The sequence below is a fragment of the Cervus canadensis genome, chromosome X, assembly GCF_019320065.1.
Source record: "Cervus canadensis isolate Bull #8, Minnesota chromosome X, ASM1932006v1, whole genome shotgun sequence".
NCBI lineage: Eukaryota > Metazoa > Chordata > Mammalia > Artiodactyla > Cervidae > Cervus > Cervus canadensis.
Genome location: NC_057419.1, coordinates 136826089 through 136839062, shown reverse-complemented (window position 1 = coordinate 136839062; position 12974 = coordinate 136826089). Strand labels below are relative to the sequence as shown.

At 38.9% G+C, this 12974-nt stretch overlaps 1 protein-coding gene across 2 annotated transcripts; it reads left to right on the top strand.

Annotated features, from left to right (window-relative positions):
- Positions 1-1092: 1092 nt before the first annotated feature.
- Positions 1093-8401, top strand: NXT2 (nuclear transport factor 2 like export factor 2). 2 transcript variants are annotated; one of them, XM_043459674.1, is made up of 5 exons: positions 1093-1207; positions 2147-2231; positions 3307-3393; positions 5176-5320; positions 6186-8401. In XM_043459674.1, the coding sequence occupies exons 1-5, from the start codon at positions 1113-1115 to the stop codon at positions 6365-6367; spliced, it is 594 nt and encodes a 197-aa protein (XP_043315609.1). In that variant the 5' UTR covers positions 1093-1112; the 3' UTR covers positions 6368-8401. The 2 variants fall into 2 exon arrangements, with proteins under 2 accessions (XP_043315609.1, XP_043315610.1); XM_043459675.1 differs by lacking the exon at positions 1093-1207 and adding an exon at positions 1883-2024.
- Positions 8402-12974: the final 4573 nt, after the last annotated feature.

Below are 12974 nucleotides of genomic sequence, written 5' to 3'. Positions count from 1 at the left end.
GTACTGATGCCTCTCAACACACCAAAACTTATCTAATCAGTCCCAACTTCATACACTCAAATAGGGGGCTGGCTGCATAATCTCCTCTGTCATGGGTAGGAAAATATTTCTGAATCAGGGACTGTATACCAGACGATCACCTATAAAGCAGTAAACATGAGTCATTTTTGGTAAACAGTAGTTAACTTTGCCAGTGTTAGCAAATAATAGGAGAGAAGTCTGGAAGGGAAAATTGAGGCTAGACTGAGACAGGTCTTTAAAAACTAGAAGAATTTTGGAAAAAAATGAGAATAGAGCAATCAGTTTGTGTTGAGGAAAGAGAAAGAAAGGCAGAACAGGCTGGGAGGGAGGGAGAATGAGCAGAATTGGGCAAGTTACTTGGAACTCCTCTGTAATCCATTGTTTCATTTATTGTCCATTATTCCCAAATATATTGTGAGCTTCATGAGGGTATGCTGCTGCTGCTAAGTCACTTCAGTCGTGTCTGACTCTGTGCGACCCCATAGACAGCAGCCCACCAGGCTCCCCCTTCCCTGAGATTCTCCAGGCAAGAGTACTGGAGTGGGGTGCCATTGCTGCTGTATAGATCATGCCTATTTTGCTCATCACTATATATCCAGAACCTTGCACAATGCCTGTCCCATAGTAGGCATTCAATAAATATTTGTTGAATGAATGAATGAACTGCAATGATGGAGGAAGGAGGGGAAAGACACCAAATAAATTAAATATAAACATTCCAAAAATTCACGCACGGATAACAGAAAGCATACAGAAGATTATAAGTGCGGGAAAAAAACGCATTCAAATTTTGGACTCACCAAGTCTGAGAAGCCTGTAGTGCACGTCGGTGTTCATATTTAGTGAAATTCAATAAATAGAATTGCAACCCAGAGACGAGTTGGAGGGCGGTGCTGGACACGTGTTATTGAAATTCATTAGCATACAAGTAACAATTGAGACCACGTAGGAGGAGAGAGGTGTTAAACGGAAGGCACCCCGGAAGTGACGTCAATAGAGGGGCGCAGAGGTCATAGGGTACGGGGAGGAGCCGTTGCTTCAGTTAGAGACAGACCGAAGGGAGGAGAGACAGGAAAAAGGCAGATTGAAGTATGAAAAAATTCAGAAGTGAGTGGTCTCAGGGAGACAGAGAACGACACCAAAGAAGAAATGATTTTTCTGAGGAGCCACACACCAGCTATTTGTGGTAAGACTATCAAAATATCTGACTTGACTGCCCAGAAATCGTTGGGGACTTTGAGTGGTTTTGAAGTATGTTGGGGAGTGGAGTCCGGTGGCAGTGGTAGTTAAACTACTTAAACTTGAATTACAATTAGTTTTGTGACCCTAAGCATGTTATTTAATCATTCTTTGTGTTCAATGTATAACAGAGATGATTACCTCATAGCGTTATTGTGTAAGTGATAAATGAATATGTGTTAAAATGCTTAGAAAAGTACCTTGCTCACGGTCACCACTCAGTAAAATTTTAGCTGTTTTTAGAGAGTACGTCATGGAAAGTGGTGAAATCCTTCATTTGAGGTCTGCAAGACCTTTCATAATAGAAGAAGTAAATGAACATTTTCCACTGAATAGTGCCAAATCAAAGTAGTGAATAATTTTAGGAGTATTACTGATACACTGGGGTAAATTCAGTTAAGATTGAGTCTTTGAGAAGGTTCCAGAACCTTACGCCATTTTCTACCAGTATAGTCGCACGCTTTTCCCCGAGCTCCACCCATTTTTCGTAGTCGCTACAGATCTGGTAGGTTTCCTCTCCTTTTATCAGCTAGCCCTTTCCCCACCCCCTGGAGTAAAGAAGCCCCCACATTGGACGCTTTAAATAGGTCTCTTTTTTTTGCTGTCCTTGGACGTTTTGGAGAAATGGATACTTTTGTTAAGATTATCAAATTACAAAAGCTGAGTGTTTTTTTTTTTCCAAACTAAGTTAACAAATATCAAACAAGTGAATACATAAGGCAGACGGGACGGGACGGTCGGAACTGAAGAGAACTGTACTTAAGGTTGGTACATCGGGGTGATTTTAACATCGGACCGAGTTACTTCCGGGAGAGAATGGGCGGGCAGAGAATTCTGTACGTTTGGCGGGTTTCGCTGTCTTACTAAGTATTTGATCATCCCACAGGCGAGGGAACCAGGGACGAGAGGACGTAGTGACGCCGCCACTGCAGGAAAAGGGCAATTCGGAATCCCCGATGGCCATGGCTGTGGTGAGTGCCCCGGCCGCCGCAGGGTGCCGGGCGCGGGGCGCGGGCGGCTGAGGGGAGGGGCTCTGGGGCGGGCTGGTTGCTGGTCACGTGGTCAAGCGGCGAATCAGGGTTTGGCCCGCCAGGCGCCGGGGGCGGGGCCCGCTCTCTGAAGCCCCCAACTATTCCCCGACCGCCGACCCCCGATCCTCCCCACCTCCCCACCTCCCCAGCTCCAAGGGCTGTGCACTTGCTTTCCGATCCTGGAAAGGACCCTAAGATGGGAACTAGCGAGTGTCGGGAATGTTGGGGTCTGTTGCTTATGGCTTGTTATCCTTTCACGATTTAAATAACTTTCAATTACCTGAAAGTGAAATGAAATTAGTTCTTAAGTCAAATAATAGTTTGGTCTGGTAAATGGCTGGGGAAGAAAGTAATTTTCTCGGAGGAGAAAACCGCAACAGCATTTCTTTTTCTTCCGTTTTAAAATCCTTTATATTGCTCGCTTTGGCAGCACGTATGCTAAAATCCTTTACAAACTCCTGTAAATTTTTACATAATGTGAGGACGTTTTCTGAGTACCTAATTTTTCAAACAAGTTCATCGAACATACTCAGTTTTTTTCTCATTCAACAACTTTTGAATAACTTATCAGTAACTTACCAGCTTGAAAAGGGAACGCAACACTTTGCTAACTTATTCAATGGCAATTCGCGCCTGCCCGCACCGCCCCCCCCCCCAACGCTTCTTTTTTTTTTTTTACGGTTCAGAACCCATCGTTTTTTGTTAAGGTAAATGTTTTCTAAAATACTGGAAGCCTAAAACACCAGTTGCCATGCAAAGATTGTAAATTTATGTTTAAAGTAAGAAAAAGCTGAAATTCACTAATGAATGGTTAGTATGTCCTAACCATAATGTACTTAAAAATAGTGAAAGTTGGAAACTTAGGCCCTAACCTTAAAAATGTCCAAATTTATATGGAAGAATGTAGACAGTTTATGGAGTTATAAAATGATTGAAATCATCAGCTTTTGTTGGTGATATGTTTGTGAGGGGTTGGAGGGTTGGTAATTACATTTTAATTAAATTTTTCTTGTAGGAATTTAAAACTTATGTAGATCAGGCGTGCAGAGCTGCTGAGGAATTTGTCAATATTTACTATGAGACAATGGACAAAAGGAGACGGGTGAGTGTTACAGACTACTATTCTTTATTAAATACCATTTCCTTTTTTTTTTTTTTTTGAGCCATCCATTCATCCGAATTTCATAAGTGATAGCTATGTTCTCTAAAAGCACATTGCTTAGGAAAGGGTTGGTATGGCATTATGGATGTGTGAACTCTGGAATCATACCCCAGCTTTGTGTTTGCCAAGCTCTGTGACCTTGGGCAAGTTTCTAACCTCTCTCAACCCTGTTTTATTTTTAGGGTGGTAAATGGGAATTAAATACTGCACTTAACATGGGACCCAACATATATTTACTTAAATTCATTACATTTTCTTAATCACATCATTTAACCAATATGGTTAAAATAGTATTAGTGCTAGTGAAGGGGCCTGTCATTACAGAGGATGTTCCCTGATTTGCCCCTTTAATTTCATATATTAATTGATAATTTTGTGTTAAAGCTCACAGCTGTATCTGGCACTCACAAACAGAATCTGCCTGGCTTGGATACTTTTAGTCTTCCACAGAGAAAGTTCTCACTTCATCAGCTTTTTTCCTTGCGATGTGTTCCTGAGCCATATCTTTTAAGGATTTCTGTATGTGACCTAGAATCTTCCCTAGGTCTCTTATCAGTATAACACTGTGTTGTAGAGAACTCTGTCTATGCTGCAGAAGTTAATATCTCTAAAAGCTATTTTGTTAAGGCAGAAGACTAAAAAGTTCTTGATACTGATGTTTGATGATGTGGGACCCGGCACAGGATGTAACAGTGGACATCTGTTGGGCCTTGGTGCCTTCAAGGACAAAGTAGCAAAAAAAGAAAGCAACATAGTTCATGTCCAGAGTCCAGATATGTGTTGGCCCTTTAAGTTAAAATTTATTTATTTATTTATTTTTTTCTTAAGTTAAAATTTAGAGCTAAGCAAATAATGTCCCTTGTGACACACTAAATTCCTGTGACTGACTCCAGGGACTAAAGAGTTAATGGTTGGATTCTGCCTTATTTGAGTTTTAACTTACTTGACTTATCAAAGACTTTGCTTTAGCAAGTACTACTGATTCTTTTGGACTGAATATGCTATTTCCACAGCGATAAAGGGAACTAATTCTTCTTAACACATACAACATTAAATGGTTCAAACATTAAAGGGCTTACATGTATATAAACACTAGGATTGAAAGGTACAGGTAGAGCCTGACAGACAGCTTTTTTTACAGAATTAGAAAAGGGAGGGAGATTCAAACTGGTTCTGGGCTGCAAGGGCTTTGAAACCTGTGATCATTTAATTCATTTTAATTACAGAAAGCAAAACTTAAAAAAAAAGCCTCTCTTTCCATTTGATACAAAGGTTTCTCAGTGTGGTAACAGTGAAATATGAAAAAAAAGTAGCTAGCTGCCTAGTATATTAAGAGGGCTTGCCTGGTAGCTCAGCTGGTAAGGAATCCGCCTGCAATGTGGGAGAACTGGGTTCGGATCCCCTGGAGGAGGGCATGGCAACCCATTCCCGTATTCTTGAGTGGAGATTCCCAGGGACTGAGGAGCCTGGAGGGTTACAGACCATGAGGTCGCAAAGAGTTAGATACAACTGAGCACAGCATAGCACAGGATAATACCCATTTAAGCAACTTTATAAGGCAGATACCTTGTTCACATTGTCCTCCATGGAGGGGGCAAGGGAAGGAGAGATGGAGGAAGAAATATAAAAATGTTTAGACACTCACTGTAACCTTTCAATCCGTCTCTACAAGATAATTTGCCCAAAAGCAAAAATATTTCCCTCTTTTTTCTTTCTTTTTAGGCACTAACCAGGCTGTATCTGGACAAGGCCACTTTAATATGGAATGGAAATGTTGTTACAGGGCTGGAAGCCCTAGCCAATTTTTTTGACATGTTGCCTTCTAGTGAATTCCAGGTCAATATGTTAGATTGCCAGCCAGTTCATGGTAAGATCATGGTCTTTTGAGGTACTTATTTTCCTTTAGTGGGCACTGAACTTTAACACCAGAAGCAGCTAGCAACTTTCAGTGGTAGCAGTAATTACTTTTTTGAGTAAGTTAAATATGAAAAATTCAGCTGTCAAATCAAAATTTTGATCTTCGTTTAGATGCATCTAACTCCAGAGAGCCAGTGGTAGGTTTTGGTGGATTGAGTGATTGTGCAGCTTATTAAAAGTCATGTGGCAAATTGAGCCTTACTATGATTTCTGTTGGAGAGAAACAACTGTCTGTTTTCCCTAAATAAATAGTTGCCTTCTGTACCTTGAAATGTCTCAAGAGAAAAAAATATACCATGTCTCTGATTAATGTGTTTTATTATCTTAAAACCTATTAAAATTTCACAGCAATTTACTCTGTTATGTGAAAGGGTAGCTTTTGTCAAGGCAGATTTTGATTCCAGGCAGATTGATGCAGTTTATAAGATTAACCTCTAGGTGGGGTCCTAAGCATCTTAAGCAGTAGTTTCCTGAGTGATTTTTTTGTCTTTATAGTTCTTGAAAAGAATGACAACTTAAGAAACAAAATTTGACAAAGTTCTGTTAAAAAAAAAAACAAGGAGATATTAACACAGGAACCAAAAAGCTAGATATTGAAATTTTAGAGTACCCAAAATCTTTCTGGACTGAAAATAATGTTAGTATCTTTGAAATGGTTATTGAGTTTTCTGGCTTTGGGTGTGCATGCTCAAGATTATGCTTAAAGACAGTTTAGGAAACTTTTTTTAGTGTTTAAGTTATAGACAATGTGTTTAAGCCTGAAAATCTGCTTATGTAAAGAATCCAACCACTTCTCTTTTCTTGTGTGGGTGCAGAGCAAGCTACTCAGGCCCAGACCACAGTTCTTGTTGTGACCAGTGGAACTGTGAAGTTTGATGGCAACAAGCAACACTACTTCAACCAGAACTTCCTGCTGACTGCGCAGACTACTGCTAACAATACTGTGTGGAAGATTGCGAGTGACTGCTTCCGTTTTCAGGATTGGGCTACTATTTAAAGGGGGCAAAAGTCCATTCTTTTTTGGTCCATTAGTTCCAGCAACAGAAATTTATGTGAGTTATTAGTTCATTTCATTGTGGAAGCACTAAAAACTAGTATGTGCTGAAACTAAATTTCTTTAATATTTTTTTATTCCTAGCAGCACCTTTTCTAGCAGCTGCCAATTTGAATCATTGCCCTTAAGAGCTTTAATGCTAGTTTTCTACATGCCTTATACATGTTTCACTAATGACATTCTTACAGTAACATCATATCCATGATCTCTGTATTAGCATACTCACTGTGAGCCCAGCATATCGCAAAAAGGAAATCTTTTTATAGTACTATCTATGGGATATCAGCACAATGTAACTTTCTGGGAGGAAGTGGAGTGTTTATTATTGTTGTTAGATTAGGTTAATTTTGTAGTATAAAGTGTACCTTTTTTGTTTAACACTGGTAATGCAGTTTATATATAAGGCTTTTTCAAAGCAATTCAATGAACACATTACTAGTTTAGGTTTACATAACTACTCTGACATACTAGAATCACATGTAGAGATGTTCAATAGTCTTTTTATGTTAAGTAATTTTTTTCACGTTGGCATGTTTTCTTAGGAAGTGAATTAATCTACTTGAGAGATGTAAAATGTTCTCAATTGATACCCGAGTGTTGGATACACTCAGTGGCTTAAAAGCAAGACTTCTTTAAAAGCTTTTTCTTGGCAGCTCCAGGTCTGCAACTTTAGATAGTAAATGGTAGTAGGACTAATAGCTTTAACGGGAGAATGAGGAGTGAGAAATGTATAGATCCGAGGTTGGCCACAAGTAAGAAAGGATGGCCAAGTGGTACGTTTTGGGTATTTGTTTTCTACCTCCTAAAAATGTAGCCTAATTTTAGGATTTAAGTCATTAAGGTAATAAGTATCTTTACCAAAAGGTCATGACTGTCACTTTTGTTCTAAGAATTATTTTTAAGTGTTTTTCTAGTTCACCTCATGCTTATCACCAGTATATGTTTCAATTTATTTAAGAACTTGTTGGGGAAAAATGTCAGCAATAAGCCTGACCCTGCAGCAGGGTCTGACAGAAAAGTTGGAAACAAAGCCATGGCTCTCTCTTTGGGACCCTTAACTTCTAAGTCTTCCATGTGAACTTCAGACCAAAAGTCTGCTACATACTACCCACCCCCAAAGTGAGTGATTTGTTCCCTGTGTTTACACTGTCAACTGCATGATCTCTTTACTACTTAAAGCTAAAATTATTTAATCTCATGATAGTGTTCTTCCATACGGCATTGAGCAAAAAGATCTGTTATAAAACATGTTCCTGTTGTGTAGCTCACATTTTCTTTTTGGAAAAGATAGAGAACAGACGATCTTCATAAGCCTATAAACTTCAGAAAAACCAGTTGATTCATTCTGTGTCTCAGCATCTAAAGAGAAAGAAAGCTTTGTTTTTTGGTTAAACTTTAAACATTTTTCCATTCTTGAATTCATCATTCTCATGTTTTTACACTAGATGTGCCAGCTTTGTTTCCACATTCCAACTCAGTATTTCTTGTTACTTAATTTGAAGATCAACAATTCATTTACTCTTGTCGCAAACTACACATCACATTTCTGATATATTCATAAAATAGAACTAAGTAGGAGAAAGGGATGGAACAGAAATTTAGACCACACCTTGTAGTACTGACTAAAGCTTACACATATTCTACTCAAACTGAGTTTATTCTAATTTTGGATTGACTTTTTAAAACCACAGCTTTAGTAGCAACAGCCAGATTGCCCAAATACTGCCTTTTCCCTAAAGGAGAACAGTCTCAAGTAAAAGTGGCATATAACTAGCAATAACTGAATTGACTGGTTGTATGTATACTGTTCGTTAAATGAATGTTTTGAGACTTGTGTATGAATTGCTGTTTCCAAACTCTGTATAACTTTTAAATGGCTGGAACTACTCTTATATGGACAAGACTGTATTTTTGACATGTGCATATTTTTGTAACTTAAAAAGGTAAATAAAATTTGCCTTTAACAAGTTTTCTCAAGCTTGGTTTAAGGTCTTTTGATTAATAAAAATGGATATATAACAAAAAAAAAAAAACAAAAAATAAAATAAAAGTTTTTGTTACTTAAAAAAAATAATAATAAAGGCTCCAGAACAGTTAGTTGTTTCTTCTTACACTATAAGGTTTAAAAAATAATTTTAAGTTAAGATATTGAAAACAGTGATTAACAACTAGGACCTTGTCTTTTCTCTAGCCTATCTTGTTCTTCCTCTTTTCCTACCAAATACATTCCTGAGATCACCTGTTTGACGTAACAGTGAAGTTTCTAGTGAAATGTTAGAAATTTTAAGTTTGAAAAGCTAGCCAAATATTAAAAAAAAAAAAAAAAACTAGCCAAAATTCAGTGGGCAGTGAAACCAAAAGACAGTTCATTTTCAGGAAAAAAAAAATGGTCCCATTAACTTTAATTCTACATTAAAAATATGTCAACAGACACTTGAGGAGTGAGAAGAGGCAACAGCCTTTGAAATCAACCCCTGTACTTCATCTCTTCAATGAGGCACCTATTTTTGACAATTTAATACCCCTGAAATTGATGTATTATAAATTCTTGCTAAAGCATACTTTAATCAGCCTTTTTTTCCTTTCTCAGTGGTACATAAAATAGTCTTAAAATCAATGGTGTCTTAGATTGATGAAATACAGTAATGAATTTTGCTAGATAAAAATGATTAGGAATCTACTTAGGTGTAAATTTGTAGACATTAGTGAAAGTAAAAGACTGTAAGCTTAAAAGGTTAATGACTCATGACTCAAACTCTGTCACCAAGTTAGTTGCTTTTCATGTCTACCTCATAAGGCTGAAAGAGCCACAGACCTTATTTAAGTATGTAAGTGCCTTGGTGAATAGGAATCAGCATTTTCCTAGTTTGAAATTTCCTATTAATGTATTTGTTGTTTAGCTAAGTGGTGTCCAACTCTTTTGCAGCTCCATGGACTGTAGCCCACCAGGCTCCTCTGTCCATGGAATTTCCCGGCAAGAATACTGGAGTAGGTTGCCATTTCCCTCTCCAGGGGATCTTCCAGACCCAGGGATCGAATCCCCATCTCCTGTATTTGCAGGTGGATTCTTTATCACTGAGCCACCAGGGAAGCCCATTAATAACATACAGTGTGTCTAAAAAGATAACTCTTGATGTGGCTGAAGGATAAATGCAGTGTTTGGGAAAGGAGCAAGAAGTCAAAGTCAAGAAGGCATTTTATTCTGAAATGTTGCTGGATTGACTTGCCTGAAATTACTGATGCAGGAAATTTGATAGCAGGGGACTTCAGTTGCTGGGTTTTGTTATAATTTAATTATTTAATATTAAATTATTGATATATGATAGAATAAACATAGATGTGCTTTAACATAACCTTATATATCTAGGGAGAGATGGTAGGGCATATTTAGCTTTTTATTTAACAATTGTCTCTATAATAAAAATACTCCATCAAAACAGTTGCTACCAAACTCTGCTGTATTCTATTAGATATTTGCCCTTCTACGTCAAGTGCATCTTTCTATACAAAAGATTTCTTGGTGACTTATCAGTGGGCTATATACATCAATTTTGCTTCCCAGAGAAGCCCTAAAAAGTAGAGAACTGTAGAATATTGTTGGAATAATGTGTCAGATGGAGGGTCTTAGACTACAGACTCCATCTGAGGTTGAAGTATATGCACCCTCTAGATCAGTGGTTTTCAAAGTTTTGCTCTAATGCACAGAGTTGTAAAATGTCACAAGCCAGTATACAAATACATCTACATATAATAAACTAGGAATAAAAATTATGTGTCTAAAATAAAACTCTTATTTTGTGATGTGCTTCTGGTATTTCTACTTCATTTTATTAATTTTTAAAGTGCTGATCATAGCCTACTTAATTGATTTTTACAACTTCCTGTTAGATTGTACCAGCAGTTTGGAAAGCATGAAAATAGAGGAAGCATAATATTTTCACCATCACTTTCTAGTGGGGGGTGGGGAGGAGGGTTGGCTTTTAAAAAGCAGTGTTGTATCGGTGATGTCACCTGGGGCTTAGAAAAGATCAAAAACTTCCTCTCAGGCGTGTCATATTTGTGGAGGACAATGAAGGAGCAGGCCTGTTTTCCTCCCATTCCTTATCTTGCACCTGAAGTTCAAAGCTAAGAAAATAACTGGTTAGGCTAGTCTTTAGGCAGAATCCGGGAATAGGATGTGTGGCAATGAAATAAAGATGAAACGGAGGAGGCTGCCCTATTTCAGATGTCCAAGCAGAGAACTGAGAAGGCATTCCAGCAGAACCATTTCTGAACATGGTTTGATACCAAATACACTGTATTTCAGCCTATTTTAAGTCAATTTCATGTGTTTTTCTCTTTCCCTCCCTTCTTGGACACCCCAAACATCTGCATTCAACCCTCCTGGTTGGGAATTCCTTGGAAGACTAGGGATTAGGACTCAGCACTTTCACTTCCAAGGCATGGGTTCGATCCCTGGTTGGGGAACTAAGATCCTGCAAGCTACATGGTGCATTGGGAGGAAAAAAAACAAAACATGGTTTAACAAAGGCTATGGTGGGCTCTAAGGTGTATATCTTAGCAGGACTTGTCCAGCTCCACAAAAAGCCTAGGATTAGATTGATACAGATAGAGACAACTTTTTTTTTTTAACTACGAAAGGAGCTTCAGGGCCTTTAAGAAAAGCAAGGATAGCAATTCGCAAATGTATTTTTGAGAGGCGTTTCTGTAAAGGGGAAAAAAATGGGCCTGAACATTATTCATTCCAGTTCTCTTACTCAACAGCAGGATATCAGCAAGCGGTGTCTGCAACACTTAGCAAGTGCAGGTGCTCCAGTCCGCCTTGGAGCCCCAAGCTGCCTGAGGCGACCAGCCTAATTTCTCTTCCCCTAACCCTTCCGTGTTGTTTCTGAAGGAGCCTCTAATAAGCTCGTCTGTCCATTGGTGGCACCCAGGATTCCCAGTGGTCCAAGTCCAATCTCGGGGATAAAAATTCATTGTCTCTTGATGTTGCCAGTGAGAAATTGCAAGCTTGGGACAAGGGACCAGAAGAGAAATTAGCTGGGGGGATGTGGAGGAGCAGTTGGATAAATTTTGCCTTCTAAACAAAGTAAAAGGAGGAAGTAGGGGAGAGAAACTAGAAAATTTAGTCTCCCTTGAATAGGAAATTTATCATCACTGCATGACAGTTAAGGATGCCCTTGTATCTTAGAATGAGAAATGCAGCTAAAATATACATATATGGGACTTCCCTGGTCGTCCAGTGGTTAAGAATCCACCTTCTAATGTAGGGGACATGAGTTTGATCCCTGATCAGGGAACTAAGATTCTTATATGCCACAGGGCAACTGAGCCTGCATGCCACAACTAGAAATAAGCCCATGTACCGCAACGAAGAACTGAAAGTGTAAAGTGAAAGTGTTAGTTGCTCAGTTGTGTCTGACTCTGCAACACTATGGACTGTAGCCCGCCAGGCTTCTCTGTCCATGGAATTCTTCGGGCAAGAATACTGGAGAGGGTTTGCAGCCAAAAATAAATAAATAAATATCTTAACAAATACAATATACATGCATATGCTTACAAATCTCTGGGAGACCAGTGCAAAACTAATAATGGACACCTCCTTCTTCCATGTGCCCCTTCCTCCCAATCTTCTGAAGTCCTACACTGTTTTTTTTGTTGTTGTTGTTGGCAATGTAATGTCTCTGCTCTTTATTTATTTTTCATTTATTTTTATTAGTTGGAGGCTAATTACTTTACAATATTGTAGTGGTTTTTGCCATACATTGACATGAATCAGCCATGGATTTACATGTGTTCCCCATCCTGATCCCCCCTCCCGCCTCCCTCCCCATCCCATCCCTCTGGGTCTTCCCAGTGCACCAGCCCTGAGCACTTGTCTCATGCATCCAACCTGGGCTGGTGATCTGTTTCACACTTGATAATATACATGTTTCAATGCTATTCTCTCAGATCATCCCACCCTCGCCTTCTCCCACAGAGTCCAAAAGTCTGTTCTATACGTCTGTGTCTCTTTTTCTTTCCTGCATATAGGGTTACCGTTACCATCTTTTTAAATTCCATATATATGTGTTAGTATACTGTATTGGTGTTTATCTTTCTGTGAAGCCCTACATTGTTATGCTTCCTAAAAATCTCCCCAATTTCAGACTCTGGTCCTATCCTGCCATCCCCTCAAATCCCTCTTTCCATCCCACCCAAACTTCTTGTCCTAAGAGTCATCACCTCGGGCCCCACCCTCCACTTTCAAGTTAAGTTTAACTCATAAACTCACCATGGAGATGATTGGCTTCTATCTCTTGGGGTTGTTACATTTTGTCTGGAAGTATCTGGAACAATACCATAATTCAAAGGAATGGCTTACTAATCTTGGCTCTTCAGACATATTTTGTGTGTGAGGAATGGGAGAAGTTTGACTTGAAGATCCAGAGAGAGGGACGTTTGGTACCCCTCCTACTATACCACGTAGAAGGGGAACTCATATATATCATTTGTCATGGCATATAAATGAGCCCACCATATAAGCTCCCAAATATCTTACTGATCATAT